The sequence below is a fragment of the Pongo abelii genome, chromosome 7 (genome assembly GCF_028885655.2).
Source record: "Pongo abelii isolate AG06213 chromosome 7, NHGRI_mPonAbe1-v2.0_pri, whole genome shotgun sequence".
Taxonomy (NCBI): Eukaryota; Metazoa; Chordata; class Mammalia; order Primates; family Hominidae; genus Pongo; species Pongo abelii.
In genome coordinates this window covers 38,810,658-38,834,518 of record NC_071992.2, presented here as the reverse complement: position 1 = coordinate 38,834,518, position 23,861 = coordinate 38,810,658, and the positions used below count along the sequence as shown (strand labels likewise).

The window sequence follows — 23,861 nt, the reverse complement described above, 5'->3', positions numbered from 1 at the left end:
TGATCTATATAATTTTCCTTCTGCCTGAAGATTTTCTTACCATCTTTTCACATTTCTTGTAGGGTAAGCCTGCTGGTGATAAACTGCCTCAGTTTTTGTTTGAGGAAGTCTGCCTGTTTCCTTCAATTTTGAAGAAAAATTTTACTGCAAATAGGATTTTAGGTTGATGGGGTTTTTTCTTTCAATACTTTAATTCACTCTACTGTGTTCTTACTTATGGTTTCTGACAAAAAGACAACTATAATTATTTTCTGTGTTTCTCCATGGGCAAGATGACTTCTTTTTCATTTGGGTTCTTTTGTAATTTTCTTTTTTTTTTCTTAGCAGTTTGAATATAATATGAGTAGTTGTATATATTTTGTTATGTATCCTACCTGTTTTCTGAGATTTCCAGGTCTGTGGGTTGGCATTATTAATTTTGGAAAGGTCTCAGCTACTATTACTTCAAACGTTGCTTCTTCTCCATTTTTCTTTCTCCTCCTCATATTCCAGTTATGCATATATTCACATTTTCAATTTGTCCCACTTTCTTTTGATATTGTTCTTATTTTTTATTCTTCTTTATGCCCTTTTATATCAGTTTGGAAAATTTCTGAAGATGTATCCTCAAGAGTACTTATTCTCTCTCTTTCTTAGTTTAAATGCATTTTATTTTTAGACAATCTACGCGACAAGTTTTTTTTCCTTAAAAGTGATGCCTCCACACCAAATAAATCAGAGTCAAAACAATTAAAAAGCTCAAGATGACATCAGTCTCATTTGTCTTAATCTCTGGTGTTGTGCTGATGACAAGTGGCAGCCAGTTATGATGACAGGTGATAGATCCAAAGTAATTACCAAATTTCTTAACATCTTTTAATTTCTAAACCATTCTTTAAAAAATCATATGTGGGGTCATACTGACCATCCTTATGGTAGTTCAGCATAGCAACCATGCCAGGTGGATTTAGGTTTTCACCAATAAAGAACTGGTAGTTTTGCTGGGCATGTGGCTCATGCCTGTAATCCAAGCACTTTGGAAGGCCAAGGCAGGTGGATCACTTGAGGCCAGGAGTTCGAGATCAGCCTGGCCAACATGGTGAAACCCTGTCTCTACTAAAAATACAATAATTAGCTGGGCATGGTGGTGCATGCCTGTAATCCCAGCTACAGAAGAGACTGAGGCAGGAGAATCACTTGAACAAAGGAGGCAGAGATTGCAGTGAGCTGTGATTATGCCACTGCACTCCAGCCTGGGTGACAGAGCAAGATCATATCTCAAAAATTAAAAAAAAAAAAAAAATGGAACTAGTAGTTTTTAAAATTAGCAAAGATGTGCTTGATTTGTTCTTCATTCCTGTTATAAAAGGTTTCACTCTTTCTGGTCTCTGTTCTTCAAGTTTTTCATTGATTGATTTCATGTAATCTTTGATATACTTCTTGTAGGCTTCTTTTGTGAAGCTGCTTTCCTGCAAGTGATGGTTTGTAACAATATCAACACTAGTGATTATTGTGCTTTCAGTAACTTCACCCTCAGTGCTTTCAGAGGAGGAATTTCTGCCAATGAGTGAGTCATCAGTGTTCCCTGTTGTCTTACTATCTTCTGCTCCACTTCCAGGCACAGCCCATTTGTGATCTCCCGGATCTTGTAAATGTCAGAGAACATCTCATTGTGGCTGATGAGGTCCTGGAAGATAATCGTGATGGGGCTGAACGGAGATGAAGGTGGCACTGGCTTAGCAGAAGCCTGGAGTTCAGAGCACAGTGCAGCCAGAGTGGTGTTGTGGGGGAGGGAGGAGTGTGAGGAAAAGCTACTCTCCTTTTCACACTGTCCAGTCTACTGGTGAGCCAATCAAGGCATTTTCTATTTCTGTTACCGTGTTTTTGATTTCTAGTATTTCCTTTGATTATTTCTTAGGATTTCTACCTCTCTGCTTACATTGTCCATTTGTTGTTCCATGTTGTCTATGTTTTCTATCAGAGTCTTTAACATATTAATCATACTTATTTCAAATTCTGATAATTCCAAATTGGTATCATCTCTTAGTTTGTCTCTGTTACTTGGTTTTTCTCCTCTATAAAATAAAAATAAAATTCTAAATCCCCCTTTCCCTGACCAACTGAACAGACTCCCTCTTGGGCAAGGGCACCCCAGAAAAATCTTTAAAAACTGAGTTCACAGCCATGACAGGAGAGAAGATTAGATGAGCCTCATGATACCCCCCTCCCTTCTATTGTTTCAACATAACTACTGACAAGTATTAATGTTAAAATAGAGATTATGAAACTGACAGAACAGACACTTTGTGGCAATAAGATACCAAATTATAAATGGAACTTAAGACCATTCTAGGCAAGGGTTAAGTCATGTACCCTACACTTCAGAAATAAATGACATTCTAACTGCCACAAAACTTTTTGTTTGTTTCTCTAGCAGCTAAACAAGCACTGACCTCAAGATGAGCAATATTAAAACAATTTGTAGTTCACCACCACATTCTGACTAACTGATCTCTGTTCTACCAGCCCTAACTACAGCTATTATTGGACAAGAGACTGATTTCACCACTTTCTACAGATAAGAAGACCATCAACCATGGATTGGTTCTGGCTGGTTTCCAGAAGATACACTCTTACATGGCTTCATGCCCTGAAAAGGCATTTTGATGTTTAGGGACTAGTTGTGATACATTTAAATGTCTCATTTCTCCAAAAAAAATACAAATGGCCAATAAACATGTGAAAAAATGCTCAACATTTTCAGAAAAACGCTCAACTAATCATCAGATCAATGCAAATTAAAACCACAATGAGATATACCTTTACTCCAGCCAGAATGGCCATTATTAAAAGTCAAAAAACAATGGATGTGGTGAAAAGGGAATGCTTCTACACGGTTGCTGGGAATGTAAATTAGAACAATCTGTATGGAAAACATATGGAGATTTCTCAGAGAACCACAAGTAGATCCACCATTCAATTCAGCAATCCCACTACTGGGTATCTACCCAAAGGCAATATAAGTAACTATGTCAAAAAGACACCTGCACACATATGTTTATTGCAGCATAATTCACAATTGTAAAGATATGGAAACAACCTACGTGCTTATCAACTGATGAGTGGATAAAGAAAATATGGTATATATACACTATGGAATACTACACAGCCATAAAAAACAACAAAATAATGTATTTTGTCACAACTTAGATGAAAGTAGAGTCCATTATTCTAAGTGAAGTAACTCAGTAATGGAAAACCAAATACTGTATGTTCTGACTTATAAGTGGGAGCTAAGCTATGGGTATGCAAAGGCATACAGAGTGGTATAAGGGACACTGAAGACTCAGAAGGGGGACATTGGGAGGAGGATGAGGGATAAAAAACTACATATTGGGTACAATGTATACTGCTTTGGTGACAGGTACACTAAAATTTCAGACTTCACCACAATGCAATTCATCCATATAACCAAAAAACCACTTGTACCCCTAAAGCTAACATTAAAAAAGTAGTAAGTCTCCACCCCAAGGTAAACATGGGTCTTATGTTGCATGCATATTCATAGCTCTTCCTGTAACCTGTTGAATATGTATGTTTTGCCAACCTGTTCAACATAAAGCTCCTACCTCAACCCCTTCTCCTTTGAAATTCCTGTTTCTGGTTTTTTCTGGAGGCACACTTCCCGGCTTGTGGGATGGCCACCTTACAGGCTGTAACCTTTTACAAGAAATAAAGTCTCCTTTCCGAATTTATAAATGGTGTGGTTTTAAATTGAACATCTCAGAGAGAGTTTTGTTTTGTTTTGGGCTTTTTGCATTCTTTGCAATTTTGTTTTACAATAGGATATGTTGTATTGGATAATAAGAACTGAGGTAAATAGGTGTTCAGTGTGAGGTTTTATGTTAATCTAGCTACGAATTGCACTGTTTGTTTGCTGTAGCTGTAGTGTTCAGAGGCTCTAAATTCCTCTAGTGTCATTGCTTTTGTCTACTTTGTTGTCTTTGGGTTTTCCTAAGAACTCCTTCTTGAATAATCTGTACCTTGCACCTCTTTCAACTATAATTCACTTTTGTGATACTGAAGCCCTATTGGTGTGGTGGTAATGTGTGGGATACAGGAAGATTATATGATTGTATGATGAAGTCTCAGATTTTTAGTGGGTCTGTTTTTGGAGGCTGTGACCATCAGCATGGATCTTAACTCCCCATGTTTCTCCTTTCTTCTTCAGGTGATACAGGGGTAGAGTAGGAGACATGCCATTCCCTCAGCTGAGGCAAAGCCCTGGGAAAGTTTTTTTTTCCCTGGAGAGCAGGTCCTTGTAATGGAGAATGCTCTGATTGTATTTCTTTTTTCCTTTTTCTTTTTTTTAGACAGAGTCTTGCTCTGTCTCCTGAGCTGGGGTGCCATGGCACAATCTTGGCTCACCACAACCTCCACCTCCTGGGTTCAAGCAATTCTCCTGCCTTGGCCTCCAGAGTAGCTGGGATTACAGGCGCCCACCACCATGACCAGCCAATTTTTGTATTTTTAGTAGAGACGCGGTTTTGCCATGTCGGCCAGGCTGGTCTCCAACTCCTGACTTCAGTTTTTTTTTTATTTTTTTAATTTCAGACAGATTTTCGCACTGTCGCCCAGGCTGGAGTGCAGTGGTGCAATCTCACACACTGCAACCTCCTTCTCCTGGCTTCAAGTGATTCTCCTGCCTCAACCTCCTCAGTAGCTGGAATTACGGGCACCCACAAACATGCCCTGCTAATTTTTGTATTTTTAGTAAAAACGGGGTTTCATCATGTTGGCCGGGCTGGTCTTTAACTCCTGACCTCAGGTGATCCACCCACCTTGGCCTCCCGAAGTGCTAGGATTATAGGCGTGAGCCATCGTGCCCGGCCTCTGGTTGTATTTCACAATCGTTACTCTTTCTCTCACCCTGCCAGAATCTCTCAGGGACTTTTTCTAGACCTTTCATTGGAAAAATCCTGGAACCTGGTAGGATTTCTGAAGGCAAAACCCTCCAAAGTGTGCCCCCAGGAGTTTCTCATTCTATACCCTATCCACACTCAGCCTCTAGTAATTTATCCCAGTTATCATGTAAATATTCCTACTAGTTTACAGCTTCAGTGCTTCCCCCAGTGAGCAAATCTCAGCTGCAATTCTCCACATTTCTGGATTTTGCCCTATAACCTCAGTTTCACTGATGGGCCAAGAAAAGTCTCTAGTTTTCAGTTTGTTTAGTTTTTTGTTATTGTAAGAACAGGAGTGATGACTTCAAAGATCTTTACAAGCCAGAGTTAAAACTAGAAATTCAACCACAGCTTTCCTTATTCACTAAGACTGTTTCTCCTAGGCCACAGAAACAGGAGGCTTGGTTTTCTTTCTTTTTTTTCTTTTTTCCTGGTTTTTATTTTTATTTTTTATTTTTTTGAGATGGAGCCTCACTCTGTTGCCCAGGCTGAAGTCCAGTAGCTCAATCTTGGCTCACTGCAACCTCCATCTTCCGGGTTCAAGCGACTCTACTGCCTCAGCCTCCGGAGTAGCTGGGAGTACAGGTGTGCACCACCACACCTGGCTAATTTTTGTACTTTTAGTAGAGACATGGTTTCGCCATGTTCACCAGACTGGTCTGGAACTCCTGACCTCAGGTGATCCACCCGCCTCAGACTGCCAAAGTGCTGGGATTACAGGCATGAGCCACCGCGCCCGGCTATTGGTTTTCAAATGTGGTTCACACCACGGCATACCCCTGCCACACGTTTAACCTGAAAACTCCCCTTTCAGTAATTAAATACACTTTCTTCACGGGTCATTATGATGTGATTTATGACATATGTGTAATTGTCAGAATTACTGTGGGTAATTAAAATATGAAGTGAATGCCGCCAGAGGCTTCAGTCCCTCTCAATGTCCTCATTAAAAATCAGGAGCTGACCAAATTATAAATAGACCGGCTTGCTCAAGTTCCCAGCAAAACCTAATTATGAAACTTATCCTTATTCTATCAGAACTCACTCCATTAGTCATGCAAATTCTGAAAATGATTAAGTTATTTTATGTGCCAGAATTGTGGAATTAATAATAAAGAGGTGGGTAACAGTAATTAGCCATTACTATGAAACTTCATTATCTCAGGTCACTCTGGGTCAAAGTTGCATGTCTTCCCAACCCCACACCCAACACACTGAAGATGCATCCCTACCTTTCAGATAGTTTAATACATGAATTAATGGTTTTAGTGAATTTATGATAACTTTTTAAAATGAAAGCTGAACTAGGAGAAGGAAGAGGATTTATGAACTCTGCATGAGGTAGTATTTTGCAACTGATTGGACACAGATATTTGGCAACTATAATCAGCAGAAGTCTTTTTTTTTTTTTTTTTTTTTGAGACAGTCTGGCTCTGCCATCCAGGCTGGAGTGCAGTGACATCATCTCAGCTCACTGCAGCCTCGACCTCCTGGGCTCAAATGATCCTCCCACCTCAGCCTCCCAAGTAGCTGGGACTACAAGCATAAGCTATCACACCTGGCTAATTTTTGTATTTTTTTTTGTAGAGATAGGATTTCACCATGTTGCCCAGGCTGGTCTTGAATTCCTGGGCTCAAGTGATCCTCCCACCTCTGCCTTCCCAAGTGCTGGGATTACAGGTGTGAGCCATGTTGCCAAGCCAGTGGAAGTCTTTCCTCCCAGAAAAGGCAGAGCACAACAAGGAGAAATTGTTACCCTGAGGTTGTTTCTGGATATGACAGCAGGAACAGGAGTAAATGATAAAGTTCAAAGCTTAGATGACTACGTCTCATTTTCTCTCTAATTTCACAGATAGGGGATTTAGCCTGGAGAGAATATATGACTGCCAGTTACTAAGAGAGCCAGACATCAAGCCTAGTGCCACGTGTCTCTTCTTTAAAGCGTGATAGGCCACCAACTGAAGAGGAAATTGGTGAACATCAACTTTCTCAGCATGGTGAGAGAACATTGACGGCTGGTTCACGCTAAATGTCCAGAGGAAAGAAAAGGTAATTCACTGATTGTTCAGCTTGGTGAATTATAACTTCTCATGAGACAAGAAAATTACTATGTGGAAACACAGACATCATGATGCTTTTTCAGAAGATGCTAAGAACTTTGATGACTCATTCGATATATCTTTGTAAAAGTAAAATGCAAAAGATAAGGAAGGCAAAAAAGAGATGGATAGAAAACGAAGGGAAGGAGAAGAAAGAAAAAAGAGAAATGCATATTTTATAGACTGATGCAATATTTAAGAGTTAAACAAATGTGGCGGGAGGTCCTGGTGGCTCACGCCTGTAATCCCAGCACTTTGGGAGGCCGAGGTGGGAGGATCACCTGAGGTCAGGAGTTCGAGACCAGCCTGACCAACATGGAGAAACCCCATCTCTACTAAAAACATAAAATTACCTGGGTGTGGTGGCACATGCCTGTAATCCCAGCTACTCAGGAGGTTGAGGTAGGAGAATCACTTGAACCTGGGAGGAGGAGGTTGCAGTGAGCCGAGATCGTGCCACTGTACTCCAGCCTGGGCAACAAGAGCAAAACTCCATCTCAAAAATAATAATAATAATAATGAAATGTTTATGTATCAGCCTATGGAGGCTTAGTGCTCCTAATTTGGTGAGGACGATGGGGTTTATGCAAATGTCCTTTGGTAGAGGCAATGAGAAAAAAGAGGCAGAGAAGGGACAAGAGGTATCTCTCACAGGAATACAGAAATTCTAGCTCGGCATACATACCTAATTGACTGCCTTTATAAACTCAACTATCTGAAATTCACCCTTTTACACACTCTCTCTCTGGGTTAAGGACAAAAAACTTTCTGTGCTACTCAGGAATGAGATCTCAAATGAAAAGGAGCAACGCTGTGAACTTTGCCTGGGAAGAAACATTCCTCCACAGCCCTGCCGGTTTCAGGTGTGATTGGTAAATATGGACTTTTAAATGGGCTTATCCAAATGACATCCTCACACGAATGAGACAAATAGACAAGAAACTCATATGAAAGGTCCTTTCAGAAATGACATAAACGAAGAAACGATTGAGACAAGGGAGTCAAGAGGTGTGGTAAGAGAGAATGGGTCTCTTTTTGGAGAGGCTGTAGATGACTGTCTGCAAATCGCTCCTAGTAAGGTAGCACTTTTAAGAGATGGTGGAGAAAGGGCTGAACATTTAGGGATCTGGGGATGAGGAGATGAGTAACAGAGATTGATAAACTCATGAAGATGCAGAGCTTTATAGGAGACAAGGTAAGAATCTGACTGTAACATGGTGACTCGAATACCTATCTTTGACAAATGTAGGGGCCAGTAAACTTGAATGTGTGTGTGTGTGTGTGTGTGTGTGTGTGTGTGTGTGTGTGATTTGACTTTTCCCAGCAACACCGTGAGGTAGGCAGGAAAAAATATTTTTATCCACATTTTGTGATGAAGAGAAATTAAGTGACTCACTCAAAGTCCCAAGATGGTGAGCAATGAATTTGAATTCCAGACACTTAGGCTTTGTGTCTATTTTCTGTTCCTCTATAATATGCTAGTACTTTGTACAACTACTCAGAATGGACGTCGTAGTGTGTGTGGAGACTAGGTGAGGAAAATTTCATGTTTCCCCCTCCTCTTAAAAAGTTGGTTGGCTTGGCCAGATGAAATGGCTCACGTCTGTTAACTCCAGTGCTTTGGGAAGTCAAGGTGGGAGGATCACTTGAGGTCAGGAGTTTGAAATCAGAGTGGGCAACACAGTGAGACCCTATCCCTACCAAAAATTTTAAAAATTAGCTGGGCATGGTGGCTCATGACTGTAGTACTAGTTACCCCAGAGGCTGAGGTGGGAGGATTGCTCAAGTCTGCTATGATGGTGCCACTGCACTCCAGCCTAGATGACAGATCAAGACGCTGTCTCAAAAACAAAAACAAACAAACAAAAAACAGTTGTCTGGCCTTTTAGTGAGTTAACTTTCTCTCCTCCTCCAATGGTTGCAATGGTTGCAATGGTTCAGAGCTTTGCAGAAGGGCTCCCGCAAGGTTTGGTGGCTGCCTGGTCTTGTCAGTGGGGGCAGCTAATGACCCCTAAGGGCACATTGCCCTTCAGTGTGTAGGAAGTCTTGGAGCACCATGTTCCTGCCTCCTCTGTGAGATGTTGAGAACCTCCAGGGTGCTCCTTTTATTTTTTTTTATATTGATGCCCAGGGCCCTGCAAAGCAATCCACATTACTCAGAATCCTTCATGTCCCATCCCCAAGCCCAATAACAGGATGTTTGCAGTATTAGTCACTCACTCAAAGAATATTCAATTCTTTCTGTGCATCTTTCTTTTTTTTTTTTCCTCAGCTTTTTAGGAAAAAAGTAATATGACACATTTACCTCCAAATGTGGAGGTGGGTGTCTCAGCAAGAGGCACTCAGGAAAAAATGCATTTGAAAACTGCAGTTTTTGGCTGTTGGTGCCAGATACAGCCACCTCATCTCTTGCTTGAAACCCAAACAGGGTGACTGCCAGTCAGGGATTCCAACCAGCTGGTGGGATTGGCCTAAAGCATCTGACAAAGGGATCCCTTTCCTCAACAGCAACTTCCCCACCTCCTTCTCTCTCCTTTTTGCTTGAGAACGCACAGTTTTGCACTTGTCCTTCATACCGATAACTGGAGGGTGGGAATTATTCAGAAAGCCTGTGTTCGACACCCCATCTGTTCATTTCTGACAGCAATATATAATGTAAGGCTATAAAAACTTGAAAAATAATGCAACATAAAAAGGGATTGACTCAGCTCCAAGAGGCCATAAATGGTAACAAATACCACTGGATGATTTATTTCATGCTGCAATCTTTACAGTAAGTCATCTTTCAGACATTTCCTTGTGACAGGTTTTAATAATATTAATGCCCAGAGCAATCCAAATCATCGCCAATAGACGTATTTATCAAGCTGCCAATCCGAGTAAATGAAATTCTATAAGCAATAATGTAACATGTTTAAAAGAAGCTAATAAAACAAGTCAGCAGAGAAATATTACTTCAAAGTATTCTCTCCCTCTAATCCAGTCCTGCATGTTATACAGTCAAAATGCAAATCTTTCCATACTTGATTTATTGCTCCAAAAATACCAATGACCTTTTCCCAAGCTTCTGTATATTCACTCTCATACATTCATAAAGCCTGCAGTACATCCTGCCAGAGCTGCTGTACGCTGGAGTGCTTAGCATTTATTGTTACGTTTGTCTTGCTTTTACACAAGTACTTGACTGGTGGTTGGAGTGAATAACATCTAAGTTTCCAAGCCTTATTAAAATGTAAAAAATACCCGAACCATAAACCAATTTTTTTTTTAAATCTTACCTTTTTATTCTCAGACTTTTGTAATCATATAATTACATTTTCTAACAATAAAACAAAAAATATGTAATTTGTGTTACAGGTATATTTACATTTTAAATTTATGATCTCAATTAATCAATTCCAGTTGTGATGGAAAGTTCATATTGATTATACCTAATTTTTCAGTATGTATCAATAATCACTCTTTACAATAAATAAAACTGGGAAAGAGATTATATCTGAGATTTTTGGTATAATAGATTATTAAATACTGGATAACACAGAGGAAACCCAACCCTTTTTTTAAAAATTATTATTATACTTTAGGTTTTAGGGTACATGTGCGCAATGTGCAGGTTAGTTACATATGTATACATGTGCCATGCTGGTGTGCTGCACCCACTAACTCGTCATCTAGCATTAGGTGTATCTCCCAATGCTATCCCTCCCCCCTCCCCCCACCCCACAACAGTCCCCAGAGTGTGATGTTCCCCTTCCTGGGTCCCTGTGTTCTCATTGTTCAATTCCCACCTATGAGTGAGAATATGTGGTGTTTGGTTTTTTGTTCTTGCCATAGTTTACTGAGAATGATGATTTCCAATTTCGTCCATGTTCCTACGAAGGACATGTACTCATCATTTTTTATGGCTGCATAGTATTCCATGGTGTATATGTGCCACATTTTCTTAATCCAGTCTATCATTGTTGGACATTTGGGTTGGTTCCAAGTCTTTGCTATTGTGAATAATGCGGCAATAAACATGCGTGTGCATGTGTCTTTATAGCAGCATGATTTATAGTCCTTTGGGTATATACCCAGTAATGGGATGGCTGGGTCAAATGGTATTTCTAGTTCTAGATCCCTGAGGAATCGCCACACTGACTTCCACAATTAACTAGTTTACAGTCCCACCAACAGTGTAAAAGTGTTCCTATTTCTCCACATCCTCTCCAGCACCTGTTGTTTCCTGACTTTTTAATGATTGCCATTCTAACTGGTGTGAGTTGGTATCTCATTGTGGTTTTGATTTGCATTTCTCTGATGGCCAGTGATGGTGAGCATTTTCTCATGTGTTTTTTGGCTGCATAAATGTCTTCTTCTGAGAAGTGTCTGTTCATGTCCTTCGCCCACTTTTTGATGGGGTTGTTTGTTTTCTTCTTGTAAATTTGTTGGAGTTCATTGTAGATTCTGGATATTAGCCCTTTGTCAGATGAGTAGGTTACGAAAATTTTCTCCCATTTAGTAGGTTGCCTGTTCACTCTGATGGTAGTTTCTTTTGCTGTGCAGAAGCTCTTGAGTTTAATTAGATCCCATTTGTCAATTTTGGCTTTTGTTGCCATTGCTTTTGGTGTTTTAGACATGAAGTCCTTGCCCATGCCTATGTCCTGAATGGTAATGCCTAGGTTTTCTTCTAGGGTTTTTAGGGTTTTAGGTGTAACGTTTAAGTCTTTAATCCATCTTGAATTGATTTTTGTATAAGGTGTAAGGAAGGGATCCAGTTTCAGCTTTCTACATATGGCTAGCCAGTTTTCCCAGCACCATTTATTAAATAGGGAATCCTTTCCCCATTGCTTGTTTTTCTCAGGTTTGTCAAAGATCAGATAGTTGTAGATATGCAGCGTTATTTCTGAGGGCTCTGTTCTGTTCCATTGATCTATATCTCTCTTTTGGTACCAGTACCATGCTGTTTTGGTTACTGTAGCCTTGTAGTATAGTTTGAAGGCAGGTAGCGTGATGCCTCCAGCTTTGTTCTTTTGGCTTAGGATTGACTTGGCGATGCGGGCTCTTTTTTGGTTCCATATGAACTTTAAAGTAGTTTTTTCCAATTCTGTGAAGAAAGTCATTGGTAGCTTGACGGGCATGGCATTTAATCTGTAAATTACCTTGGGCAGTATGGCCATTTTCACGATATTGATTCTTCCTATCCATGAGCATGGAATGTTCTTCCATTTGTTTGTATCCTCTTTTATTTCCTTGAGCAGTGGTTTGTAGTTCTCCTTGAAGAGGTCCTTCACATCCCTTGTAAGTTGGATTCCTAGGTATTTTATTCTCTTTGAAGCAATTGTGAATGGGAGTTCACTCATGATTTGGCTCTCTGTTTGTCTGTTGTTGGTGTGTAAGAATGCTTGTGATTTTTGTACATTGATTTTGTATGCTGAGACTTTCCTGAAGTTGCTTATCAGCTTAAGGAGATTTTGGGCTGATACAATGCGGTTTTCTAGATATATAATCATGTCGTCTGCAAACTGGGACAATTTGACTTCCTCTTTTCCTAATTGAATACCCATTATTTCCTTCTCCTGCCTAATTGCCCTGGCCAGAACTTCCAACACTATGTTGAATAGAAGTGGTGAGAGAGGGCATCTCTGTCTTGTGCCAGTTTTCAAAGGGAATGCTTCCAGTTTTTGCCCATTCAGTATGATATTGGTTGTGGGTTTGTCATAGATAGCTCTTATTATTTTGAGATACGTCCGATCAATACCTAATTTATTGAGAGTTTTTAGCATGAAGCATTGTTGAATTGTGTCAAAGGACTTTTCTGCATCTATTGAGATAATCATGTGGTTTTTGTCTTTGGTTCTGTTTATATGCTGGATGACATTTATTGATTTGCATATATTGAACCAGCCTTGCATCCCAGGGATGAAACCCACTTGATCATGGTGGATAAGCTTTTTGATGTGCTGCTGGATTCGGTTTGCCAGTATTTTATTGAGGATTTTTGCATCAATGTTCATCAAGGATATTGGTCTAAAATTCTCTTTTTTGGTTGTGTCTCTGCCCGGCTTTGGTATCAGGATGATGCTGGCCTCATAAAATGAGTTAGGGAGGATTCCCTCTTTTTCTATTGATTGGAATAGTTTCAGAAGGAATGGTACCAGTTCCTCCTTGTACCTCTGGTAGAATTCGGCTGTGAATCCATCTGGTCCTGAACTCTTTTTGGTTGGTAAGCTATTTATTATTGCCACAATTTCAGCTCCTGTTATTGGTCTATTCAGAGATTCAACTTCTTCCTGGTTTAGTCTTGGAAGAGTGTATGTGTCGAGGAATTTATCCATTTCTTCTAGATTTTCTAGTTTATTTGCGTAGAGGTGTTTGTAGTATTCTCTGACGGGAGTTTGTATTTCTGTGGGATTGGTGGTGATATCCCCTTTATCATTTTTTATTGCATCTATTTGATTCTTCTCTCTTTTTTTCTTTATTAGTCTTGCTAGCGGTCTATCAATTTTGTTGATCCTTTCAAAAAACCAGCTCCTGGATCCATTAATTTTTTGAAGGGTTTTTTGTGTCTCCATTTCCTTCAGTTCTGCTCTGATTTTAGTTATTTCTTGCCTTCTGCTAGCTTTTGAATGTGTTTGCTCTTGCTTTTCTAGTTCTTTTAATTGTGATGTTAGGGTGTCAATTTTGGATCTTTCCTGCTTTCTCTTGTGGGCATTTAGTGCTATAAATTTCCCTCTACACACTGCTTTGAATGCATCCCAGAGATTCTGGTATGTTGTGCCTTGGTTCTCGCTGGTTTCAAAGAACATCTTTATTTCTGCCTTCATTTCGTTAGGTACCCAGTAGTCATTCAGGAGCAGGTTGTTCAGTTTCCATGTAGTTGAGCGGTTTTGAGTGAGATTCTTAATCCTGAGTTCCAGCTTGATTGCACTGTGATCTGAGAGATAGTTTGTTATAATTTCTGTTCTTTTACATTTGCTGAGGAGAGCTTTACTTCCAAGTATGTGGTCAATTTTGGAATAGGTGTGGTGTGGTGCTGAAAAAAATGTATATTCTGTTGATTTGGGGTGGAGAGTTCTGTAGATGTCTATTAGGTCCGCTTGGTGCAGAGCTGAGTTCAATTCCTGGGTATCCTTGTTGACTTTCTGTCTCGTTGATCTGTCTAATGTTGACAGTGGGGTGTGAAGTCTCCCATTATTATTGTGTGGGAGTCTAAGTCTCTTTGTAGGTCACTCAGGACTTGCTTTATGAATCTGGGTGCTCCTGTATTGGGTGCATATATATTTAGGATAGTTAGATCTCCTTGTTGAATTGATCTCTTTACCATTATGTAATGGCCTTCTTTGTCTCTTTTGATCTTTGTTGGTTTAAAGTCTGTTTTATCAGAGACTAGGATTGCAACCCCTGCCTTTTTTTGCTTTCCATTTGCTTGGTAGATCTTCCTCCATCCTTTCATTTTGAGCCTATGTGTGTCTCTGCACGTGAGATGGGTTTCCTGAATACAGCCCACTGATGGGTCTTGAGTCTTTATCCAATTTGCCAGTCTGTGTCTTTTAATTGGAGCATTTAGTCCATTTACATTTAAAGTTAATATTGTTATGTGTGAATTTGATCCTGTCATTATGATGTTAGCTGGTTATTTTGCTCGTTACTTGATGCAGTCTCTTCCTAGTCTCGATGGTCTTTACATTTTGGCATGATTTTGCAGCGGCTGGTACCGGTTGTGCCTTTCCATGTTTAGTGCTTCCTTCAGGAGCTCTTTTAGGGCAGGCCTGGTGGTGACAAAATCTCTCAGCATTCGCTTGTCTGTAAAGTATTTTATTTCTCCTTCACTTATGAAGCTTAGTTTGGCTGGATATGAAATTCTGGGTTGAAAATTCTTTTCTTTAAGAATGTTGAATATTGGCCCCCACTCTCTTCTGGCTTGTAGAGTTTCTGCCGAGAGATCTGCTGTTAGTCTGATGGGCTTCCCTTTGAAGGTAACCCGACCTTTCTCTCTGGCTGCCCTTAACATTTTTTCCTTCATTTCAACTTTGGTGAATCTGACAATTATGTGTCTTGGAGCTTTTCTTCTCGAGGAGTATCTTTGTGGCATTCTCTGTATTTCCTGAATCTGAATATTGGCCTGCCTTGCTAGATTGGGGAAGTTCTCCTGGATAATATCCTGCAGAGTGTTTTCCAGCTTGGTTCCATTCTCCCTGTCACTTTCAGGTACACCAATCAGACGTAGATTTGGTCTTTTCACATAGTCCCATATTTCTTGGAGGCTTTGCTTGTTTCTTTTTATTGTTTTTTCTCTAAACTTCCCTTCTTGCTTCATTTCATTCATTTCATCTTCCATCACTGATACCCTTTCTTCCAGTTGATGTCATCGGCTCCCGAGGCTTCTGCATTCTTCACGTAGTTCTCGAGCCTTGGTTTTCAGCTCTATCAGCTCCTTTAAGCACTTCTCTGTATCGGTTATTCTAGTTATACATTCTTCTAAATTTTTTTCAAAGTTTTCAACCTCTTTGACTTTGGTTTGAACATCCTCCCGTAGCTCGGAGTAATTTGATCGTCTGAAGCCTTCTTCTCTCAGCTTATCAAAGTCATTCTCCGTCCAGCTTTGCTCCGTTGCTGGTGAGGAACTGCATTCCTTTGGAGGAGGAGAGGCGCTCTGCTTTTTAGAGTTTCTAGTTTTTCTGCTGTTTTTTCCCCATCTTTGTGGTTTTATCTACTTTTGGTCTTTGATGATGGTGATGTACAGATGGGTTTTTGGTGTGGATGTCCTGTTTGTTAGTTTTCCTTCTAACAGACAGGACCCTCAGCTGCAGGTCTGTTGGAGTACCCGGCCGTGTGAAGTGTCAGTCTGCCCCTGCTGGTGGGTGCCTCCCAGTTAGGCTGCTCGGGGGTCAGGGGTCAGGGATCCACTTGAGGAGGCAGTCTGCCCGTTCTCAGATCTCCAGCTGCGTGCTGGGAGAACCACTGCTCTCTTCAAAGCTGTCAGACAGGGACATTTAAGTCTGCAGAGGTTACTGCTGTCTTTTTGTTTGTCTGTGCCTTGCCCCCAGAGGTGGAGCCTACAGAGGCAGGCAGGCCTCCTTGAGCTATGGTGGGCTCCACCCAATTCGAGCTTCCCGGCTGCTTTGTTTACCTAAGCAAGCCTGGGCAATGGCGGGCGCCCCTCCCCCAGCCTCGCTGCTGCCTTGCAGTTTGATCTCAGACTGCTGTGCTAGCAATCTGTGAGACTCCTTGGGCGTAGGACCCTCTGAGCCAGGTGCGGGATATAATCTCCTGGTGCGCCGTTTTTTAAGCCTGTCAGAAAAGCGCAGTATTCGGGTGGGAGTGACCCGATTTTCCAGGTGCCGTCTGTCACCCCTTTCTTTGACTAGGAAAGGGAACTCCCTGACCCCTTGTGCTTCCGGGTGAGACAATGCCTGGCCCTTCTTCAGCTCGCGCACGGTGCGCGCACCCGCTGACCTGCGCCCACTGTCTGGCACTCCCTAGTGAGATGAACCTGGTACCTCAGATGGAAATGCAGAAATCACCCATCTTCTGCGTCGCTCATGCTGGGAGCTGTAGACCGGAGCTGTTCCTATTCGGCCATCTTGGCTCCTCCTCAAACCAATCTTTTACAGTGCCCACTCGAGGCAGGCCTTCCAGAAGATCTGAGAAAGTGACTTGAGCAAAGTCCTAGTGATTTACTATTATAGTTGCCAGGTAAATTTCACCTGAGGGAAAGCCAATCAGGTTTGCTTTGCTTTGTAACAATTTTTTTCTTATTCCTACAGATCACAGAACACCAGCTGTTGAAGCATTCGGCATTTCAGATGCAGCTCAAGACCTGCCTCCTGCAGGAAGCCTTCCTTATTAATTTCCCCAGTTTTCTGATCTCTAGCACAATACCTGACCCATCCCTCAACACAGCCTTCTCATTAATAAATTCATGAAAGCACAATGCATATCAAAGGCACTCAACAAATATTAGATGGAAATATGGTCTGCATTAATTTATTCAATCGATTCTGCAATTAATTGATAGCTAATTTTTCTTGCATACCAGACATATACTTCTCAAGGTTAGATTTATACCACAAGTGGTGCTATACCACTGAGTACCTAGTAGGTACAGCAAACATGTAATTTTATATAAAATTACAGCATATATGGGTATATATATAAAACCTAAAAAGATATTTTTATATATCTCATATATTTCATATATGTATATATATACACACATACATATATGCCTGAACTGCACAAGTACTTGATTGGCAGCTGCAGTGAATAACATCTAAGTTTCCAAGCCTTATTAAAATGCAAGAAATACCCAAGCCATAAACCAATGTTTTACGGTGCCCACTCAATGTAGGCCTTCCAGAAGATCTGAGAAAGTGACTTCAGCAACGTCCCAATGATTTACTGTCATAGTTGCTAAGTAAATTTCACCTGAGAGGAAAGCCAGTCTGAATTTTCCTATATATATAAAATTGTTCATATATAATATATATAAAACATATATTATATAATGTATTAAAATGTATTATATATTTATATACATATACAATATAAATAAATATTTTATATAAAATATGTAAATACTTTTCAGCATTATCCTATCAATTAGGGCAGATATGTATGTATAACTATATTTTATATATATAAAATATACACATATGTCCTAATTGATGTGATAATGCTTAAAAGTATTTATTTACTATGAGTATTGTTCTTGTGTTTATTTGGAATAATTCCTTTGGCGTTTCTTCCAAGTCCATATCTGCACTCCTTTACTTCTTTGAGAACTATTTCATCCCCTACCCAATGGTCAAGTTTGTTTCCAATGTCTCCACTTCCTGATATAACACAGAAAGCTGACTTGAGCTGAGTCAGTTGGATACTCTCTTCTTGTCATGAGAAACTGGGAAACTGAGAAGCTAGTCACCTAGTTTGTGAGCAGGGATATGACTTCAGGACAGGGACAACCATCTGCTGCTTTACAGAGGTAAAGAGAGCCTTTGTGCGGAGGGTGAGGTCTACACCACAGCTCACATGGACCTGTGGCAGAATGCAGCTGACAGAGCAGCCTCCTTGGGTGGGGCACACAGATTGCCCATTCCTGGCTCCAGTCTCACCTGAAGGCCAACATCACTTTCTCCCTTAGAGTTTTTCTGATCTGAAATTCCTTATCAGAAATTTTCTTGTCTTTATTTTTAATTGGTTTCTCTTACTTGCAACTAATTGGGCATTATTTTAAATGCTTATATTTTATTGCTAAATCAGCTTTTTAAAATACCACCTGAGAGACATATTTTTGTTTGAAAAGAGATCATTCCTTATAATGAGAAGCTAGATATTTTTGGGATGTTAATAAAATACAAAGTCCTTTTTCTCTTGGTAATCTGGGGTATTTAGAGTTGAGTTTTGGAATGTTCTTGGAATGCAGTGAGAATTTATTAGGCAAAGATGGGAAGACAGAAGCACATTCTATGTATACACACAGGACCAAGGCAGATAAGAAGTATAATGCATATTTGGACAAGTGAGAGGGTAGAATATAGTTCGAGTTTAGACGGCTTTTGAGAGATAGGAGTTATATGACAACGGGCATTGTTAAGGATTTTGATCTCATTCTTAAGGGCATGGAGAAACCATTCCAGGGAAGCAGTATTTCACATTTTCATTTTTTATGCATCCCTCAAGCTGTGATATAAAAACGGAGAAGAAGGGACAAGTGTAGATATGGGAAGACCACACCAGAGGATATTTCAGTGTTTGTCTAGGAAGAGAAGATGGTAGCTTGATTTGGGATTTGAATTAAAAATGGAAAAACTAGGCCAGGTGTGGTAGCTCATGCCTGTAATCCCAGCACTTTGGGAGGCCGAGGCAGGAGGATCACCTGAGATCAGAAGTTTGAGACTAGCCTGGCCAACATGGTGAAACTCTATCTCTACTAAAAATAAAAAAATCAGCTGGGTGTGGTGGCAGGCGCCTGTAATCTCAGCTACTTGGGAGGCTGAGGCACGAGAATTGCTTGAACCCAGGAGGCAGAGGTTGCAGTGAGCCAAGACCATGCCATTGCACTCCAGCCTGGGCGACAAGAGTGAAACTCCGTCTCAAAAAAAAAGAAAAGGAAAAACTAGAGATTCAAGAAATCCTTAGGAATAAAATAGAGAAAGCAAGAGGCTTGACTGAATTGAGGAGAGAAACCTTTCTCACATCTTCCTCACTTGATTCTATGAATCCTTACCCCAACTGTTAGCCCAGATGTGAGCAATCTGCAGCCCCTGCTGGGTTCACTGTAGATCATCTGCTTTGCCCTTTGTTTTTGCTTATTTTAGAGTGTGTTTCTAAGTGCAGGTAACAGAGAGTTAGAGAGAAATCAGGTGCTTGGGAAAAGTGTTGATTTTATAATTGTATTCTACAATTTGGTATAGTAGATTATTTGGCATAGTAATTTAGTATTTTGGTATAGTAAATTATTTTTCCAGAATCCAGTTGCTCTTCCTACTTCTCCATTTCTTCTCTTGTCTCCTCACCTCCTTTCCGCTTCAGTGCTCCCATCACCAACATCTGGCCTTGTATGTGTGCTGTGATTCTCAGGGTGGAAACAGGCCAGCCAGGGGGTATATTATTAGACAAGGGTTTAAAGAAGCCTCTTATCCCCTGACATTTTTATATCCATACCTACATACACACCCACCTTGGAAAGTACGGTTTCATCTCTTCTCTACTCTTATTTCTTGGCTTGAAAAAATACTAGAACCAAATGTAGTGGCTGCAAGGTGAACTGAAAGAGAGGAAAGGAGGAAGAAGGGGAAGGAGGAGGAGAACTTGAGGCAGCTCCACAGATCTGGAGGTGGGGGTAAGAATGTCTGGTGACAGAGCACCTCATTAGGAATGCCTACCCTTCCCTACCTCCAAGAAAGAAGATGGTTCTAGATGGGAAGATAGACCTTGAAAGACTGTTGGAAGGAGGGATAGAATCAGGGTTGACAGAGATGATCTGCTTGTGTAATTATACAAACATGTTTCTTCTGTGATCTTATTCCTGATTCCCTAAAGATTGAGAGTCCTCTGACATAGCTCTTTGACTTTGAAAAACAGAAAAACGTAAAAGCCACCCAGGATGGTTCCTTGTCTGTTTTCTTTTTTAACACATTCACCCAAATCTTTCCCGATTAGCTGTAAAGAAACACAGATAGAATCTATGTAGAGAAGTCAAAGCCTTATGCCAGTGGGTTCATAGACTTTTTATTTTTGCTCAGCTCGGAACTTGTCCTGGGTGGGCCTAGGGGATGCATTATGGAAATCGATTAGTTTGAGTGGGACCTCGGTGGCTGTGGGCAGGAGATACTGGAACTGTTCCTGGAAGCCTAAACTCACAAGCCAAGCAGATACTTGACCTGGCCCTGAAAATCCCTTCAAACTGTCTTTTGCCTCTGAGCTATCTCTAAGTCTCTTAAAACTGGTTTCCAAGGCTGATCCATTAAAGAATTTCTCAAAGGAATAAAACAGAAGTCAAGTGAGAAAAAAGAAAGCACGTTGCCCATGGTCCTGGCAGCAGATACCTATGCTGTGGGCAACAGCCGAAAACAGGGATTTTTAGAAAGAAGGTCTCTGGATATTTATATTTATACCTAAACAGTGTAAAATCCAGGCACCAGACTTGACTGAGTATAAAATCAAACAATATTTTAGTTGAAGCAAAGCTAGCTAATCTGCATGAAAATATTTTTCATAAAAATATTATTCTATGAACCAGAAATTTTAATGTGCTCTTTACTTGTAATAAAATGTGAATATAAAGGTATTAATCATAATTATTACAAGCAATAAGTAAATAAAAACTGGACATTTTTATTTTGGAAGGTCATTTGCATTGTTCTCAATTACAAAGCTGTATCACTGGATTAAAAGGCTACTTTGAATCAAAGTCTGTAAACTTTGCCACTCCTTATTTTTAGCTCTTCTAGATCTTCCAGTATATATATAATATATCTGTAATGTGTGTGTGTGTATATATATCTGTAATGTATATATGTTTTATATAATAACATATATAACATTATTATATATCTGTAATATATATTATATATCTGTAAAGTATATATGTAATGTATGTATGTATTGGTATGTATAAATAAGTCATACATATATGTGTATATATACACACATATACATGTGATTTATTTTGGTTGATTCTTATGTAGCAACACCAAAATCTTTCCCTAAAGAGTAATTTATCTGCAATATATGCACTAGCAATTCTAATAAAATGCATTAAAAGATTTCTTCCATTATCTAAACAGAACACTTTAGAAGTTTGAGACGGACAGAAAATGGCAGCTTCTTTCACATTTATACATGGCCTTATGATTTTTTTTAACTCGCTTTTTCCCCACTGGTACCTTAAATGTAGATGAGATATAATACCACTTACATTCATTAGGAGGAAACCAGGAAGCAGAAGGGCAACAACCTGGCTGGGTTATGATTGTAAGTGGGCTTAGAAACCCTCTGGGAGGAACAGAGGGGTTCTAAGGAAGGAACAGAACCCCTCTGGTGGAACAGAGAATAGGGAGGGAAAGGGACGTTCAAGGAGAAGAATCTGTTAAAGGTGCCTTTTCTTAACCTTCTCTCGGCAAGAAAGGTTTTCCCAATTAAATGGGGACTGTTACACACTCCATACTCACTTGTTCTTGATGTTTATTTTAAAAGGTATAAATAATTGTATGAAAGCCAATAATATATTGTGTTGGGTAAGCTAATAATCTATAGTGTTGGGTAAGCAGCCTTTATATTTGATGCTCATTTGAGGGGGACAATAATGGTTGTGTCCTCACCTGACCCACAGAGCCCCAAACACTCCTCATGGGATGAAGCCCAGCTCAGGGATGATGCCACCAAGATCTCCTGCCCAGGGAGGGCACATGGTGGCTGGCACCTGTGCCTGGGACATCACATGAATGTCCTGCCACTCTGTACCATCCTTGAGTGAGGGTAGAGTGGTGTTCCCACTATGACCCTGTGAGCAGGGGAAACTCCAGATTTTAAAATGAAAATGAGGGCTTATTTATTATCTTTACATAAGGACTGCCCCCACAGAATTCTATATAATAATCTTCTCATTTAGAGTGTAAAACAGAATAGCATTTAGGAAAAAAAAATGATTTCCACATGTTTTAAGGAACATGACTATTGCTTAAAGCGAGATGGGCTTATAAATAAAAAAGAATGGTGACTACTCGGCTTTTCCTGGGGCTTTGAAGAGAATTGAGTAGGTTTCCAGGGAGTCAGTTATTTGGTTTACTTCTTAGCACTATCTGCAGCAATATTTCAGAGTGAAATAAGTAAAATATCTGTTCCTTTTCATTTGGCAGCAGAAAAGATCCAGGGAAAAAAATAAATAAGAAATATGTAATCCCCACGGTGTAATCCCACAGTATGGAAACTCACTTCTCTTAAATACCTCCCTCTGGCATAATTGACTTTTCATGTGCATTTTAATAATGATATTTCAGCAGGTTGCAAGAGATTTTTTTTTCTCCTGTTGTTGCTGTTGTAAATTATGACTTGGAAAAAAAGTGTTATAAATCTAATTACATTTTCACTTATATTAACAAGTCAGCACAATCTTCCAGCATGTTTACCAAGCAATTCCAATATTTACAGCTGACCTAATTGGTTGTGGGGTAAAAGCAATGAACAATATTTTATTGTCCTGATCGTTGCGCATGTGCTGAAGACAGCTGCCAACTTGTAAAGCTGCCCAGCAGCCCTGAAGTTCTGCCTGCCTTGTGCTTGCAGTCCTCAGCCAGCTGTGGAACAGAGAGCAGGGAGAGAAAAGGGCATTCAAGAAGAAGAATTTGAGCATTCAAAAGGGCATTCAAAATTGGGCATTCAAATGGGCATTCAAGAAGAAGAAGAATTTGTTAAAAGTGCCTTTTCTTAACCCTCTCTTAGCAAGAAAGATTTTCCCAATTAAATGGGGATTGTTACAGACTCCACACTCACTTGTTCTTGATGTTTATTTTTAAAAGTATAAATAATTGTATAAAAGCCAATAATATATTGTGTTGTGTAAGCCAATAATTTATAGTGTTGGGTAAACAGCCATTATATTTGATGCTAAGTTGAGGAGGACAATTATGATTGTGTCCTTGACTTTCACTATCAAAACTGGCGTGGTCTTAGGAGCCAAGCATGGTCTAATATGGGTGGAGAATTCTTACATTCTCATATCTTTAAAGAAAGTGGTGGGGGTGGGGGCCGGGGGAAGGAAAGAAAGAAAGTAATTATTCTTAGTAGGCAAGGACCACATTGCTTCCTGGGGAGAATGAGACAGGGTCTACCTCTCTTATTACTAAAAGTGAGTTTTGCTGCCACTTTGCCTCCCCCACAAGATGTAAATTGTGGGGTTTTTTTGTTTGTTTGTTTGGTTAGTTTATTTTCTGAGATGGAATTTCGCTCTTGTTGCCCAGGCTGGAGTGCAATGGTACAATCTTGGCTCACTACAGCCTCCACCTCCCAGGTTCAAGCAATTTTCCTGCCTCAGCCTCCTGGGTAGCTAGGATGGCAGGCATGACAGGATTTCACCATGTTGGCCAGGCTGGTCTCAAACTCCTGACCTCAGGTGATTCACCCACCTTGGCCTCCCAAAGTGCTGAGATTACAGGCATGAGCTACTGCACCCAGCCCAAGATGTTAATTGAAATAACATTCATCTCTAAGTCCTCTGTCTTACCTACTCAAACTGCTGGTGTTAGCACAAATGCAGAATTTTAATATTAGCAGAAAGCTGCTTTGCGGTAACTCTCCAGACCTTGACTTCAATTATTTTATGGGACACTCCTGA

General features: G+C 40.1%; 2 protein-coding genes across 2 annotated transcripts in view; both read right to left on the bottom strand.

The window, feature by feature from the left end:
• KCNU1 (potassium calcium-activated channel subfamily U member 1) overlaps window positions 1-23,861 on the bottom strand; it is a 164,146-nt gene that overhangs the window by 53,100 nt on the left and 87,185 nt on the right. The window lies entirely within an intron of this gene.
• Window positions 846-19,576, bottom strand: LOC103891304 (putative translationally-controlled tumor protein-like protein TPT1P8). The gene is given in 6 exon segments (XM_054519090.2): window positions 846-979; window positions 1,299-1,334; window positions 1,337-1,579; window positions 1,582-1,726; window positions 1,919-2,054; window positions 19,515-19,576. Coding segments are annotated over 6 exon segments (756 nt in total).